This window comes from Glycine soja, chromosome 5, assembly GCF_004193775.1.
Source record: "Glycine soja cultivar W05 chromosome 5, ASM419377v2, whole genome shotgun sequence".
NCBI lineage: Eukaryota > Viridiplantae > Streptophyta > Magnoliopsida > Fabales > Fabaceae > Glycine > Glycine soja.
Window position 1 is genome coordinate 2,967,753 of NC_041006.1, and position 15,898 is coordinate 2,983,650.

At 31.5% G+C, this 15,898-nt stretch overlaps 1 protein-coding gene across 1 annotated transcript; it reads left to right on the forward strand.

Moving 5' to 3' along the window:
• The first annotated feature begins 8,419 nt into the window (after nucleotides 1-8,419).
• Nucleotides 8,420-9,941, forward strand: LOC114411931 (snakin-2-like). Its single transcript, XM_028375677.1, has 4 exons — nucleotides 8,420-8,572; nucleotides 8,719-8,781; nucleotides 8,913-8,955; nucleotides 9,514-9,941. The coding sequence occupies exons 1-4, from the start codon at nucleotides 8,516-8,518 to the stop codon at nucleotides 9,696-9,698; spliced, it is 348 nt and encodes a 115-aa protein (XP_028231478.1). The 5' UTR covers nucleotides 8,420-8,515; the 3' UTR covers nucleotides 9,699-9,941.
• Nucleotides 9,942-15,898: the final 5,957 nt, after the last annotated feature.

Below are 15,898 nucleotides of genomic sequence, written 5' to 3' on the forward strand. Positions count from 1 at the left end.
AATCAAAGTTTTCTCAAGTTTGTACTTTCAAAATTGAGAAATAGACATGTTCATGCTACAAGGAAATAGTATATATATATCACATTGTAATTGGTTTAACACGGGTGTTTATTTCCAAATAATAATGCTAAGTTAATATCTTACAATATTTTTTTTAACAATCAACTAAAAAAGATATTTATAAAAGTAAATCTAGGACAAATACAACAAGTAGTCAATAGAACAATTACAATAGGTATAACTTTTTTTTAATATGTAGAAATCAAACTTATGTATCAGGAAACTTATAACAATTCACACACTACTTAACAAAAAGTATAGCATTTACAATAATTATGTTAAGAGTAACATTTACTATAAATTGAAATGGGTTAATTACATTACACAAAATATAAGTGACAATTACATTATACAAAAAATAAATATGCAATTGTAGCTTTGTCAACCATTAATTGTATTTGGCCAAGTTTGTTTAGAAGGTATTAATTTTTATTCTAAGGTATTATTTGACAGCAGTGAAGATGGGAAAAACACGAGTTCATTGTATTTTGTCATTACACATGCCTTAGTTTGATACATTGAAGTATTGTATTTATTTTTTTCATGCAACTCTTATCCTTCAAAATTTGTTTTACATGGATCCAAATTGAACTCATTTTAAAAAATAAAAGACCTAATTAAAAAAATTTAAAAATAAAAAGACCAAATCAAACCTAATTTAAGTGGGTTAAAAGTGAGTCTCAACAGTGGTTAACAAAAAAAAACGAGCCACACCATATATTTCATCACATTTAAATAATTCACTCATATTTTACTTCGATGACACAACTTTTAAGTAACTCATACTTCTATATTTTTTTATAATTTTAAATTAATTTTATTTCACTAGAAAAATATTGTTTTTTAAGCAAGAAATTGTTTTTTTTAAATAACCAATGCTGCTTGAATAAGGTCAAATGGAAAAAAATAAAATAAAATAAAAAGTTCCTTAATTTAAACAATTCACTTAAGCAACACTCTATTGGAGTTGTTTTAACTTTAAGATATAACTTACAAATCTTATTTTACCAATTTAAGTCTATGATGTTTAAGCAAAAATCTAATTTCCAATGTAATTGTTTGAGTGGCTATGTTTGGATCTCTTAAGCAAAATTTTGGATTTGAGTTTCATGGATGAAAAAAATGTGATTAAGAAAAGAATTCCTACTAAAGGTGGTCAATCAAATTTTCCAACAGAATTAGTTATCGGTAAAATTAGTGATTTTTTTTATCAATGACATAGTGACTCTGTCATCCTTAATTACAATCATCATCTAAAGTTTTCATTTTTGTGACCGTGTTGCAATACTTTTGTGTGATGATTGCCTAAGTTTGTTGAAAACATTGTTAATATACTATCTAACAATATCATCTTTTCAACCACAAAAGTGTGAAGAATGACTTTAGCTGAGTACTTAGTATTCCATATAGCAGACATGAACATAAAATCAATAATATATACAAGTAGAAGCTATGATTAAACATATGCAGCTAAAAATTTGCATAATGATGCATTGTGTAAGAAAAACCGTTAGATGTATTAATTTTTAAATGAATGGTTGAGATTAAAAGGGTAAAAATATAAATTAAAGATTTCTCTCTCACTCAATCCCTCTCTCGCCTCCCTTTCCCATTCAACCCTAGTTTTCTCACTCTTTCCCAACATTCCTCCTCTCTAAAGGGGGTGGGGGAGAAAGGGATAGAGTGGGAGATCTTCTTCCCTCACCCCCTTCCTTATCCAACCAACGCTCCTTCCCTCCAATCTGACCAAGCCTCAATGTCTTTCACCCTTTGCCTATCAATAGACAAACCATATATTCTTTTCTCATTGTGTCATTGAGTCAACATCTCATCAACACAAATCTTCACCACACCATTAATTAACACCAAATCATTGGAATCAAAAGTTCATTGTCATTTTTCCTGTGACATGCCTTATCGTGTTCGATTTCAACTCACCATACAAATCACTGGTCACCACACAAGATTTTATTTTTTTTCAATCTCACTCAGAGAGGATCTAGAACCTTGGAAGTTTAGAGGATCTAAAGCCTTCCTCCTAACCACTTCTCAAGGATATCATTTCGTCATCATATGCATTGGCATCGATCTATGATATTCTATAGAAGATTTCCTCTTGATTGTAGCCAAATATCTGATAGGCAACATATATATAAATTCAATTTTTGTGAATTTTTTTATTGTTATTCAATTTTGCCCTTGGTATATCCATACACAAAATTATATTTTGTGTACTAGATACATCAGTGCAAGTATAAATATCCAAGACAAATATTTTTTAAGAAAACATCATATATATATGTTGGGAAAACACAGACTTTTCCGCTTCATAAAGTTAAGATAGACACTTAGTAATTAAAGGTAGTAATGGGAGCACACGATTATAATTCTCCAATATTGAGATTCTTCCACTATATAAAAGAATAGTAGAGTTACAAGGATGTGTTTACAAAATTGACGCATTCTATGGTGGATCACTCAAGAAGGTTCTAGAAGGTTCCACACATCTCTATAATATTCTAGAGGTTTCCACATTCTTTCACAAGCTTCTAAAGAGTTCTACACTACTCTAGAGTTTTCTAGGACATTCTAGAAAGCTCTATAATTTTCTAGAACCTTTCCAATTAAGGAGGGATCCCAACAAATCTCCTCATCCCCACTTAATTGGGGGGTAGTAGCAAACCGACACCTTGACAACAATCTTCAAACTTCTTTGTCGGTAGTACTTTGGTCATCATGTCTGACCAGTTCTCGTCTGTGTGAACCTTGTCGGATCCAATGATACCTTATGTCAATGTGCTTTGTGCGGGAATGAAATGTTGAGTTCTTTGCCAAGTAAATTGCACTTTGATTATCGCACTTCAACACATACCTATCTTGATCTATTCCCACTCCTGCAACATGTTCTTCATCCACAACATCTCCTTGTAAGCTTTAGTGGATGCGATGTACTCCGCCTCAGTGGTGGATAATGCAACACACTTTTGCAGCTTTGATTGCCAGAAAATAGCTCCCCCTGCAAAACTAGTTAGGTATCCCGATGTTGATTTCCTTGAATCAATATCACCGGCCAAGTCTGCATCTCTGTATCCTTCTAACACATGTTTTCCTTTTTCCAAAGCATAGACATTTTTTGGAAGTTCCACGTCGATATCGGAGGATCCATTTGACAGCAACCCAATGTTCATTCCCCGGGTTGGCCAAGAAGCGATTGACGACTCCAACTGCATAGGCGATATCTGGTCTTGTGCATATCATTGCATACATGAGACTGCCTACTATAAATGAATACGAAATCTTCTTCATTTCCTCAATTTCTTTCTCACTTGTGGGACTTTGCTTCGAACTCAGCTTGAAGTGTCCTGCAAGTAGTGTGTTAACCCGACTTTGATTTGTGCATGTTGAATCTTTCCAACACCTTCTCAACATACCTCTCTTGGGATAGCCATAACAGTATTTTCGTCCTACCACGGGTTATTCTCATCCCAAGGATTTGTTTAACCGGTCCCAAATCTTTTATGGCAAAACTCTTGCTTAGATCTTTCTTCAAAGCAGTTATCTTTATGCGACCTAGTCCAACAATCAACATATCATCCAGATAGAGTAGAAGTATGAGAAGGTCACCACTTGCATACCTCTTTATGAAGACATAATGATCGCTTTCCGTCCTTTTGAAATCATGTTCTACCATGAAAGCATCGAACTTCTTATACCATTGCCTCGGTGCTTGCTTAAGGCCATATAAACTCTTCGTGAGGCGACACACTAAGTTTTCCTTGCTCGGAACTTTGAATTCCTGAGGCTGCTCCATGTAGATCTCTTCCTCTAGATCACCATGAAGGAACGCTGTCTTGACATCGAGTTGTTCAATCTCCAAATCTTGCACTGCTGCTAGGCCAAGGACAACTCGGATGGATGACATCTTTACCACGGGAGAGAATATTTCTTCAAAGTCAATGCCTTTTTCTTGACCGAATCCTTTGACAATCAACCTAGCTTTATAGCGAGGCTTTGATTTACTACCTTCGGTCTTGATTTGATACACCCACTTATTCTTCAAGGCTCTTCTCCTTTTTGGCAGCTCCACCAATTCATAGGTGTTATTCTCATGCAAGGATTGCATATCTTTTGCATGGCTCTTCTCCACTCTTCTTTATGAATATAATTGATTGCTTCTTTATAGCTTTGAGGTTCCCCGTCATCAGTGAGCATCATGTACTCCTCTGTGTTATATCGAGTGGATGACCTTCTTTCCTTAGAGGATTGTCTCGGCTATGGCTCTGACAGAGAGCTAGATTGAGGATCTTCTTGAGTTGGTTCACCATGAGTTTCCTGATTTCTTTGCTCTAACACAGGCTCATGATCTTCAGCATCACTATTTTCTATCGTGTCATTATCCTCACGTCGAACTGGAGTAAGTTCAGTGTTCTTGTTGCTTCTCAATCTTGGCTTCTCTGAATTTTTAATGTCTTCGATCGTTTGGTCTTCGAAGAATACAACATCTCTACTATGAACAACCTTCTTATTGATTGGATCCCAAAGCCGATAGCCAAATTCATCTTTGGGTGAGTGAAGGTAGATACATTCCTTTGTCTTTGCATCAAGCTTAGCTCGCTCATCTTTGGGGATGTGAAAAAATTCCCTACACCCGAACACCTTAAGATGATTGTATGAAGATTTCTTGCCCATCCAAACTTCCTCTAGAATAGCCCCTTCCAAAGGAATTGATGGTGTAAGGTTGACAATGTCAACCACGACCATTATAGCTTCTCCCCAAAATGATTTAGGTAATTTAGCATGAGAAAGCACGCATCGAACTCTTTCTTCAATTGTTCAGTTCATTCTCTCAGCTAGCCCATTCAATTGTGGTGTCTTAGGTGGAGTCTTCTCTAGCCTAATGCCATATTTCTTGCAATAGGCTTCAAAGGGACCTCTATACTCACCTCCATTGTCAGATCATATGTTTTTTTATCTTTCTTCTAGTCTCACGCTCCACTAGAGCATGGAATTCTTTGAAGGCGCCAAGCACTTGATCCTTTTATTTTAACAAGTACAACCACACCTTCCTTGAATGGTCATCAATGAAGGTGGCAAAGTACAATGCACCACCAATGGATCTCTCGGACATTGAACATATATCAGTGTGTACAAGGTCAAGAATGTTCTTTCTCCTTGTGGGCGGAGAAGATCTTTTGAAAACAACTCTGTTGTTTTCCAGCTAAACAGTGAGAACAAGGATCAAGTGGCTTACCTTTCACGTTAGGGATGGGATGTTTCTGAGCTAGCAAGTGAAGACCCTTCTCACTGATATGCCCAGGTCGTTTATGCCATACTTCCATATCATCAGTGGTTATGTTTACCTCTCCTTTGCAGAGCTTAGCTTGCATCACGTATAATGATCCTTCCTTCTTTCCTTGAGCCATGACTAAACTTCCTTTGGTGAGCTTCCACTTTCCTTCACCAAAGTAGTTCATCAGACCAACATCGTCTAGCTTCCCAGCGAAGATAAGATTGAGGGGCATAGCCAAGACATGCCTCACATCTTTTAGGACAAGCTTGCATCCGGTGCTTGTTGTCAGAGTGATGTTTCCTATTCCGACAATCTTGCTTCTATCTTGATTTCCCATTTGCATCGTACCAAAGTCACCGCTTTGGTAGAATGAAAAGAAACTTCCATGTGGAGTAACATGGAAGGAGGCACCAGAATCGACAATCCAAAAACTACCATCACAAGCAATGTTTAGGATATTACCTTCACCAACGAGATATAACAAATCTTCTTTTGAAACTACGGCAGTAGTATTCTTCTCTTCTTGCTTCTTTGTTGGGCTGACTTAATGTTACTAGCCTTTTGATCTCTCTTGAAGGATCGACATTCTATTTTCTTGTGGCCCATCCTTCCACAGTAGTAGCATGTAATTTTTTAGCGTAATTTGGATCTATCTCAAGATTGATGTGGATCTCAACTCTTATTACATCCACGAGTCTTATTCCTACCCCGATTCTCAATAACATTAGCCTCAGGATGGATAGACTCACCTTGTTCCATTCTCCTTGCTTCTTCATCGAGAAGGCTGTCACTGACTGTATCCATGGTGAGCTTTCCTTCCGGAGCTGAGTTACTAAGTGTAACCACGAGTGTGTCCTAATTTTCCGGCAAGGAACTAAGGAGTAGAAGGGCTTGCAACTCATCATCAATCTTCATCTCAATTTTGGTTAATTGATTTACGAGCCCTTTAAAATTATTCAAGTGCTCAATCATACTATGACCATCCTTATACTCCAACTTCACCAACCGTCAAACTAAATTGGCTTTATTACGAGGTGTTTGCTTTTGAATCATGGACTCAAGCTTTGTCCATAATTCATAAGCATTTGTGTAAGTAGAAACATACTCGAAGAGAGTTTTGTCAATGTACTTACGGATCATAGCAACGACCTTCTGATTTAGTAACTCCCACTGAGTGTCACTCTTACCTTCTACCTTGTCTTTGTAGATGATAGGCTCATGCAAATCCTTGCAGTATAGATGATCCTCCATCATCAACTTCCAATATGAGTAGTTGTTAGCCGTGAGCTTGAACATGTCTCCATCATGAGCGACGTTATCCTCCATCTTGAACTGCACGAGCTAATGACGGCTCCGGATGAACTTGGCTCTGATACCACTATTGGAAAAACTCAGACTTTTCTGCTTCGTGAAGTTAAGATATACACTTAGTAATTAAAGGTAATAATGGGAGCACACGATTATAATTCTCCAATATGGAGATTCTTCCACTATACAAAAGAATAGTAGGGTTACAAGGATGTGTTTACAAAATTGACTCACTCTACGGTGCCTCACTCAAGCTTGAGGATAGAGACTTCCCAAGCTATTTATATTCTCTCTCGAAGAGTCTCTCTAACTTTCTAGCTTTCTTATTTATGTTCTCTTTCAAAGAGGCTCTCTAACTTTCTAGTTTTCTCACTCTAAGAAGTGGATTCACTCTTGTCTTGAATGGTTAAGAATAAAGACTCCTACCCTTATTTATACTACTCCACCTCCACAATGAATGGTAGAGATGACTTGTCATTAAAAATAATTATAAAAGTGAGAGATTTTACATTAATTAATAATATGTTTAAAAGAATATTATAAATTGAAAATAACTTTCATTACAAGTGGATCTTCTGAAATTGAGATAGATTCAAGATAGTCTATCATAATAATTACTTTTGAAACTATTAGGCTACCCACTTGAGATATTTATTTAAAAGAATGTGTTAAAAATTTTAAATTAGTCATTGATATGATCAAATTAATATATATAAATAAGAAATAATTCTTCCATTTTATAATGTGAAGTTGAATTAGACTTCAAATATATTGTAAAAATAATTCTATAATTTTTTTAATTTCATTTCTTAAATAGCGGTATGCGTTTGTGAATGTGATTAGCATTACGTAAAATGAAAAATAAAATAAAAAGTTTAAATTAAAGTAAAATATAAAAATATAAATCTAATCCTATTTTATTATTTATTTTTTTTTCTTTTCGATTTTTTTCCCAAAACGAACGGACCCTGAAAACTATTATCTGATAACAGTTTTGCTTTTGAAGCATGCTTTGCTTTGATGCATGGATGGATGAGTACGGAATGTACTTTACCCCCACAAAATCATTATATTCTCTTTCTTTTCCTTTCCTTGTTGCTGATACTGAAACTAACAGTGTCAGAGTTAGGCTTTTCCTTGTTGTCACCGACTAATAGGATAAGGATGGCAAGGAAACCGATAACAGTGTTTACAGCCTTCATCCAGCTGTATGCAATCAATTCAACAACTTGGATTTGGATGCATTGAACCATGTTGAACTACTTTGACCTCAACACTAGAAAACGAAGCAAAATAATACAAAAGTAGTTCATTCATGGACCATTGCAAGCGTTTTTGGCATCTTGTTGAGTATGTTACTCAATACAAAAGAAGAAAATGTTGGACAGGATTGCTACTTGCTAGTATCTAAAATTTAAATATGAAACTTTGCAAATATATATACGTACGTACTCCAACATAAAAAAACAATAATAATACTGAAAGTCCAATGCTGTATCTTTATGTTAAAACTTAAAAATATAAAATGTAATCTTTATTTTTTAGTAGCTAAGAAGATATTTATGAAAATGTTATTATTATGTATGCTAAAGTAGTGTACTTAACGGCCTCCCGTTATCGCAAACATTGACACGAAACACGCAGAAGTGTTGTGGCATTCGGTAGATAAAAATCTCTCGAAACATAGGCTTATAAAATGCCAAAGATTGGGCCATTTTGGTAATTTCATGTTACAAGATATGTTTTCTGAGTTCCCCTTTTGCCTATATAAATGCTAGTATGTAGAGTGAGCAAGTCACTAACTCAATTAGAATTCTTCAAAAAACTCTAGAATTTGCATGCACTGTTCTTCATACAATGGCATTACGCGAGCTTATTGTGATGGGGTTATTGCTGCTGGTTTGTCTTGCAAAGGTACACAAATTAGCATTACCTTCATTTCTCAGATAATTCAATTCTTCAAATCAAGTTCTTTTTGTTAACGTTAGTTTGTATCCACTTAAAGATGAGAGTGACGATTTTTTCTTTTTCTTTTGTTATTGTTATTTTGTCTTGTACAGGTTTCATCTGATGTTAACATAGAAAAGGAGCAAGATGAAGAATTTCGCTTTCCTGTTGACCATGCATGTTATTTATTTTTTTCCTTGGCAAAAATATTAGTCAAAATATTTCTTAAATTCTGTGATTTTCTTATGTGCTTGATGTAACCGTATATGTCATAATATCCTTACTGGAAATATGAAATTCTCTTCAGCTTATCGTGAGAGGCGGGAACAGAAGGCTAATGCAGGACATAGGTAAGCAAAACAGAGTATTTTGGATGCTTTATTAGGTTAACTTTGATCTTGTGCTTCCGGTTTTAAGTTTTAAGCATGAGTACTCCATTTTGCATTTTCACCAATGTATATATCATATATACATAAAAATCCTCTAGAATCAACCTAGTGGGTTTTCGTATAGCATACCCAAAATTTTATCTTCAAGAATGAAAATCAAAATAAGGTATAATTATTTATTTGATTTCTATACATGTATCCTCTTTTGGGTTTTAGTCTATATATTTAAAAATTACCTGATTTAGGTCTCTAAACATATATTTTTTTAAATCTATTTTAGTCATTACACATACATTTTTTAATCTTTAAACAAGTAGTAAATTGCTTTATGTATTTGGATCAAATGAGTTGAGTTATTAAATCTTAAAATAAAGAAATGTTTTTTGATATATTTGTTTGGGGTTCATCTTCTTGTTGTTTAATGGAGGATCCATTAGGAGAGAGATAAACACAAACATGGGGTATCGGAGACCCAATATTTTTCCATTTGTTTGGTGGTGATTAACTATAATTATGCAGATTGTGGAGGATTGTGCAAGACAAGGTGCAGTGCCCATTCAAGGCCAAATGTGTGCAACAGGGCTTGTGGCACATGTTGTGTGAGGTGCAAGTGTGTTCCACCTGGAACTTCCGGCAACAGGGAGCTTTGTGGGACCTGCTATACTGATATGACCACCCATGGTAACAAGACCAAGTGCCCGTAAAGCCCATAGAAGGTGAGCCCTATCCAATTGGGCCCTTCACACACCAAGCAAAGCTAGCATAGTTTAGTAAATAATAAATGTGTTATCTACACTTTTGTAGATTTGGATTTGTCATCTTTAAGATGTGTTCTAGTTTTTATCTTTGTTATAAAGGTATGGTACAATATGAATCAAGTATATAAACTTTGCGCTTAGATTACTTCATATATGAAAAAGTATCGAATTCCTTTTTAATTTGGGTTACATGATGTGTTGTTGATTATAGATTCTTAGAAGTACTAAAATTCCTATAAATAAGACATAACTTGTTCACTTAGAACCTGAGTTAGTAAATATAAATGTTGATTATAGATTTTTATTTTTTAAGTTATTTTTTATTAGGATTTGTTTGTTGGTGTCATGACTTTGGAATGAGAAATCGTAACACTTGTTACGATTTATTATTTTTTTAATTGAAGTTATAACATTATTTACGATAATTATTTTTTTTATGATTATGAAATTCTAAGGATTTTTTTTTTGTATTTTTGGGTTTATCACTTTAAAATTGTAAAATCTTTTTTTATAATTAATATTATGATTTACCACTTGAAGTCCTAATTTTTTTTAAAACTATTATTATGGTGTTTTTTTTATTTAACGTTTAAGTTTTTTGTTTTAAAAAATTATTTAAATGTATAATAAATAAACATGTTATATATTTTAATATTGGTTTTTTAAAATGTTTTTATTTATTTAAAAATTATATAATCTATTATTAAAAATAAATAATAAAATTAAAAACAACATAATTAATATATTTTAAAAAATAATATTAAAAATATGTAACATGTTTTAAATAATAAAATATTAAAATAAATTAATAACATATCAAATAAAATCATAAAAAATTTACTAATAATAAGTAAAGTTAATATTATTAATTATACATTTAAATAATTTTCTAAAAATTTTAAAAAACAAAAAACATAAAAAAAATTATAAATTTAAAAATAAAGTTAACTTAAACATTAAATAAAAAAACATAAAAAAAGTATACTAGTTAATATTATTTATTATACATTTAAATAATTTTAAAAAAATTTTAAAAAAGAAAAAAATGTAAAAAAATTATCAATTTGAAAATAAAATTAACTTAAAGTCATAAACCATAATAATAATTTTAAAAAAAGTTTTACAAGTTATAAAAAAATTTTAAAAAAGAAAAAAATGTAAAAAAATTATCAATTTGAAAATAAAATTAACTTAAAGTCATAAACCATAATAATAATTTTAAAAAAAGTTTTACAAGTTATAAAAAAAAAAATCCTTACGACTTCAATTAAAAAAATAGGAGTCTTAATAAGCATTACGACTTCTAACTCAAAAGTCCTAACATTTATTGCGACTTATCCCTTTTGAATAATTTTTTAAAACATATCCCATCAAAAAATAAAGTAAAAATTTATCTCCTTTCGATAAAAAAAAAAAGCCAAATATAAGGTATGAGGTTAAAATCTCTTTATTTATTGTTTAAATTTAAAAAAATATCGAATAAACTTGGGTGTTGAGTTTTTGATATTTATTTTTTTGTACCACAATTTTTAAAATTATTGTAAAAATTAAAAGTTAGTAATAATGCTGAAGTATAAATTTTATCTTATGTTAATTCATGATTTGTTGAATTATGATTGAAAAATTCATCATGTAAAAGCCCCTTATCACATAATTTTTGCAATAGGCTTGACTTTGCTACCAATTCGAAATCTCAATTTTGGGCCCATACGAAACCGAATTTCGGACTTAACACAGCCCACCTATTATTGAAGCTTCCTACTTGTTTTGAAGCTCAAACTCAAAACATTGAGCATAAAAAAATCAAAATTTTCTCCAAAAAAATATATTTTCAAAAATTGAGAAATGGACCTGTTCATTTTATGAGAAACAATGGGACGTGCCTCTATATATTTTAACAAAAAAATAAAATAAAAGAGATTTAGAAATATAAAAAAAAAGTAACTAACTAAAAAAGTAGTAGAGTTCTTCCTAGAAAGAGAATACCATAAAGAGAACACGAGATTAATGAAAATGTAAACATCAAAATGGGATATTTTCATTATTATTAGTATAGATTATACTCTTATTTAATTATAAATAGTCATCATTAATCTTTTACTGATAAAGGATTGGTTGATTTGGATCAATTATCGAGTGATAAAAAAAGTCATTTATACTTTTTAATTTGTATTTTTTGTTTACTTTATAATCGATTATTTTTTTTATAACTCGATAATATTTTTACCTGAAAGTTGCAGAGCATCATAATACAAACGTGATTGGTTATAATTTATAAAGCATTGCTCTTTCTGTAACATCAAAGGTGTTCTCTCTTTACCAGCAAAGAAAGAAAGGTCTCTAATTGTTAGGTAGGAGGTTATACTTTTATATATATATATATATATATATATATATATATATAAATGATCTTAATCAAGTCAAGTAGAACTATTATCCTTCACTTTTCTCTTCAGAAAACAAATATAACTAATTTTTGGACCGAAAAATAATCCCATAGAAATCTAATAAAAATACTTTGAAGAATTATGACAAAACTAAAAATCCTAACTACCATGATTATTAAAAGAAAACAGAAAAATACCTATTTAGTAAAGGATACTAGTTGGAGATTCTACTGTTATTGTTAATCATGGGGCATGAAGTTCACGTTTGGGGACGGTGTTCTAATTTCTAAGGATGTGCGTGGACTCTTATTTTGTTTGCTTTAAAACTTTTTGGGTGTGGGTCCATCTCACACCGGCCCATAACCCAATGGTCCATCGGCCTATTTTTTAGTGCTTATCATAGCCCACCCACCGACTGAAGCAACATGTTGCGTGTTTTTTACGTGGTAATAATAATAATATAATAGTATGGCCTAAGAGTGTTTGGGTCTATTGAATTCAACTTAATTATTGAATAATAGTAAAAAAAAAACATAATTATCGAATAAATTACATCTCCCCCGAACTTTGATGAAATTACATGCGGCACTCTTCCGTTTTGATACATTACTTTAACTTCTACTGCAAACAGTGTTAGTTACTACTAGGTATCCTAAAACTAAAAAGACTAAAAATATTTGGGTTGATAATTTTTCTCTTCAAAATATATCCAATTTAATATATGAACACCCCTTTAAAAAAGTGTATACAGTGAGAAGGTATTAGGGTAAAGAGAGGAAAATGATATTTCAATTCTTACATTTTTATAGAAAATTACTATATTTTATTTTATACAACTTTTCACTTTAAACAAACGAAATTCATTACATAACCGGCCGGCTCAGAGCATAGACAAATAGGCCCAAAGCCTATGTATTTTATACAATGAGAGGGTTGCCCTTTTTAGGGCAAAAATAATTAACATAAAAAATAATATTAGTATTAACTATACATATTACTAGAATTTTAAATTTTAAATTAATAAAATATTATTTTCATTCGAATACATCTAAAAAAAGATTGAGTGATATAATTATTTTATAAATTATAGCAGAATTAATTTCTAAACTTAATTACACCAAAGTTATTAACTAATTTTATATCACAAAATGTAAGAAAAATAAAGTTTTCAATAATTTTTAAAATATATTAATTTAAAATAAGTTTAATTACATAGCAATGAGCAAATATTTGTTGGAGGTGGCAATTTATAGTTCTCCAACAAAGGTTCTGTTTCTCCTCTGGTGACAAAGTGAGTTTTCAGAAATCATGTGTATTTTTCTGCAATAATACACAAGCATAAGAATTCCCAGTATTTATGTCCGCATGGGCAAGCATGCAAAGAGAAATATAGTTTAGGAAGAAGCTATCCAAGTGGAAAGCTAATTATACTCTCTATCATTAGCTAGCACAGTCCTCCTTAATGTCTCTACCAGGCTACATTATGCAAAGTTGCATACTATTCGTAAGAGAGGTATTTCATTTGGGGCACAGTTGTAATAAAAATGCCACTATTCTTGAGAGTCAAAAAGTTACTTCAGCTTTAGGATTGGATTAAATTCTCTACTATATATATATATATACTGCACAAAACGAAATCAACCACCGATAGGATTCAAAACATGATCAAATTATCTTTGTGGCACGAGAGATTTGGCTAGTGTGGAGAAAGAACATACGTACGTAAAGGGATGTGCTCCAATAATAGAGATGCATGTGAATGGTCCACTATCTACCTCCATGCACGTTCTTACTAATAGATTGCGAATTCTATAAGGAACTACTGTGGTCCAAGTTTAATAATGCATGGAAGATTCTGATTAAATTGTTGCCGGTATTGGATAAGCCGTTTCGGTTGGGAAGGTTCTGATTAAATTGCACTCAATACGCTGGAGAGGGGATCTGGTTGTAATATATACTATTCTGGCAGTTTGATGTAGGAATGCTATGCTAAGGGATAAATTCATTCATGTGTATAATGTTTCTCTAATCCTGTAATCCTTTTTGGTACTGCTGGTACCCTTAATAATATACTTTGTTTGCTGATGAAAAAATATATAATAATAATGCATGGAAGATGATGGAGTTATTTTCTTTAGTTTGGTTCTCATAATTGTTCTAGATTATCCAATAGATGAAGGAACTATTAGGTTGTCCTTAGTTCACACATATCGGGAAGCTAATACTAGTATATTAGATCTTTATTTGCAACTCGAGCGGTTAGTTTATTTTGTTTTCTCATCTCTGTTAATTATGTGCACATTTATACTGATATACGTTATTTTTTCTATAATTAAAGGGATCTTTTTTTATGTTACGCTTAAGAGAGTTCAAGTAGTTATTTTTATTTATATTAATTAATTTTAGAATTTCATTTCTGACAAGTTCTTGTACACAATACACAGCTGAGTGAGAAGTAAACTTATATTTGTTTGAGCTTAGTCCACATGCTGAATAACTTATATAGTTTAATTGTGTTCAATTTTTAAGCAAGGAAAACTTGTCAAATCTCTAAAAAGTTGAAAATGAAAGTCTTCTAATCTTGCCAACAATCTCCTATCTGGATGCATGTTGTACCTTTTAATATAAGAAAGGGAGGAGAAGGGGAGAAAATCAGCCGGTGAATTTGTTTAAAAATTTAAAAAAGTTAATTTTAAAATAAATGTTTTTTTATATAGATATTTTTTAAGAAGTAAATAGATTTTTTTTCTTAAAATAAATAACAAAATTATTATTTTTAAATAAAAAAGTTTAGATAAATATATTTAAAAAATAATTTTTTTATTAAAAAAATACTTATTTCATCAAATAAGTTTAAACAAGTAAGAATGATCATTGACCCTCGCACTAACCTACATAACAAACAATATCATTTAGTCAAAAATCAACTTTTTATTATCACAGAACAAACTCATGCCATAGTGCCATTGCTTTGGTCTGTGAAAAACTTGGACCGAAATTATGTCTAGCGAAGGTTATTCACCGTGGAATAATTGTTGCAGGGCTTAAAAATCTACAAAAGCTAAACTTAGTCCAACTCCAACCACCAAATACCAACCATTTAAATGGCGTGAAGAATAATATAGGTGCATGAAAACTAATAAAAAGCCACTATACAATTTATGCATCAGGGCAATAAATTAGAAAATTGAAGTTGCGATTTTTCAAAAGCAATCATATTAGGTGTATGTCAGATATGAAGTACATCAGTATAATATTTTCCAATATGTACTACCAAAAAAGTATAGACTGAATTTCAATATGTACCAAAAAAAAATAATATTAGATGTATGTCACATATGGAGCATAATATTTTTCGGATCAAACAAGTGATATTTTTTATTCATAAATAAGTTGTATTATCTTATGCTTATCTTATTTAAAATTTAAACTTTTTAAAAATATATTTGTTTTACTATTTAAAAAATTACAGCAATAGTGAATAATGTAATGAAAATGACAAAAAATACACAAATCATTATGGATAATAGATAGAGACTACTAGATTGTAGGTACTAACATTCAATTATATGTGTCGTTAGCATGCTTAATTATTTAGCTCTTTGATGCTTATATACCTAACGTCGTGTTACGACTGTATTGCATGAAGAGGGTGGATCAGTGTACAGTACACAAATGTCTTGTTAAATCAATAATCTATCTATCCTCAGATATTACATCAGTAGTCGACTGTTATTAATGGCATAGGCAATTTCTCAT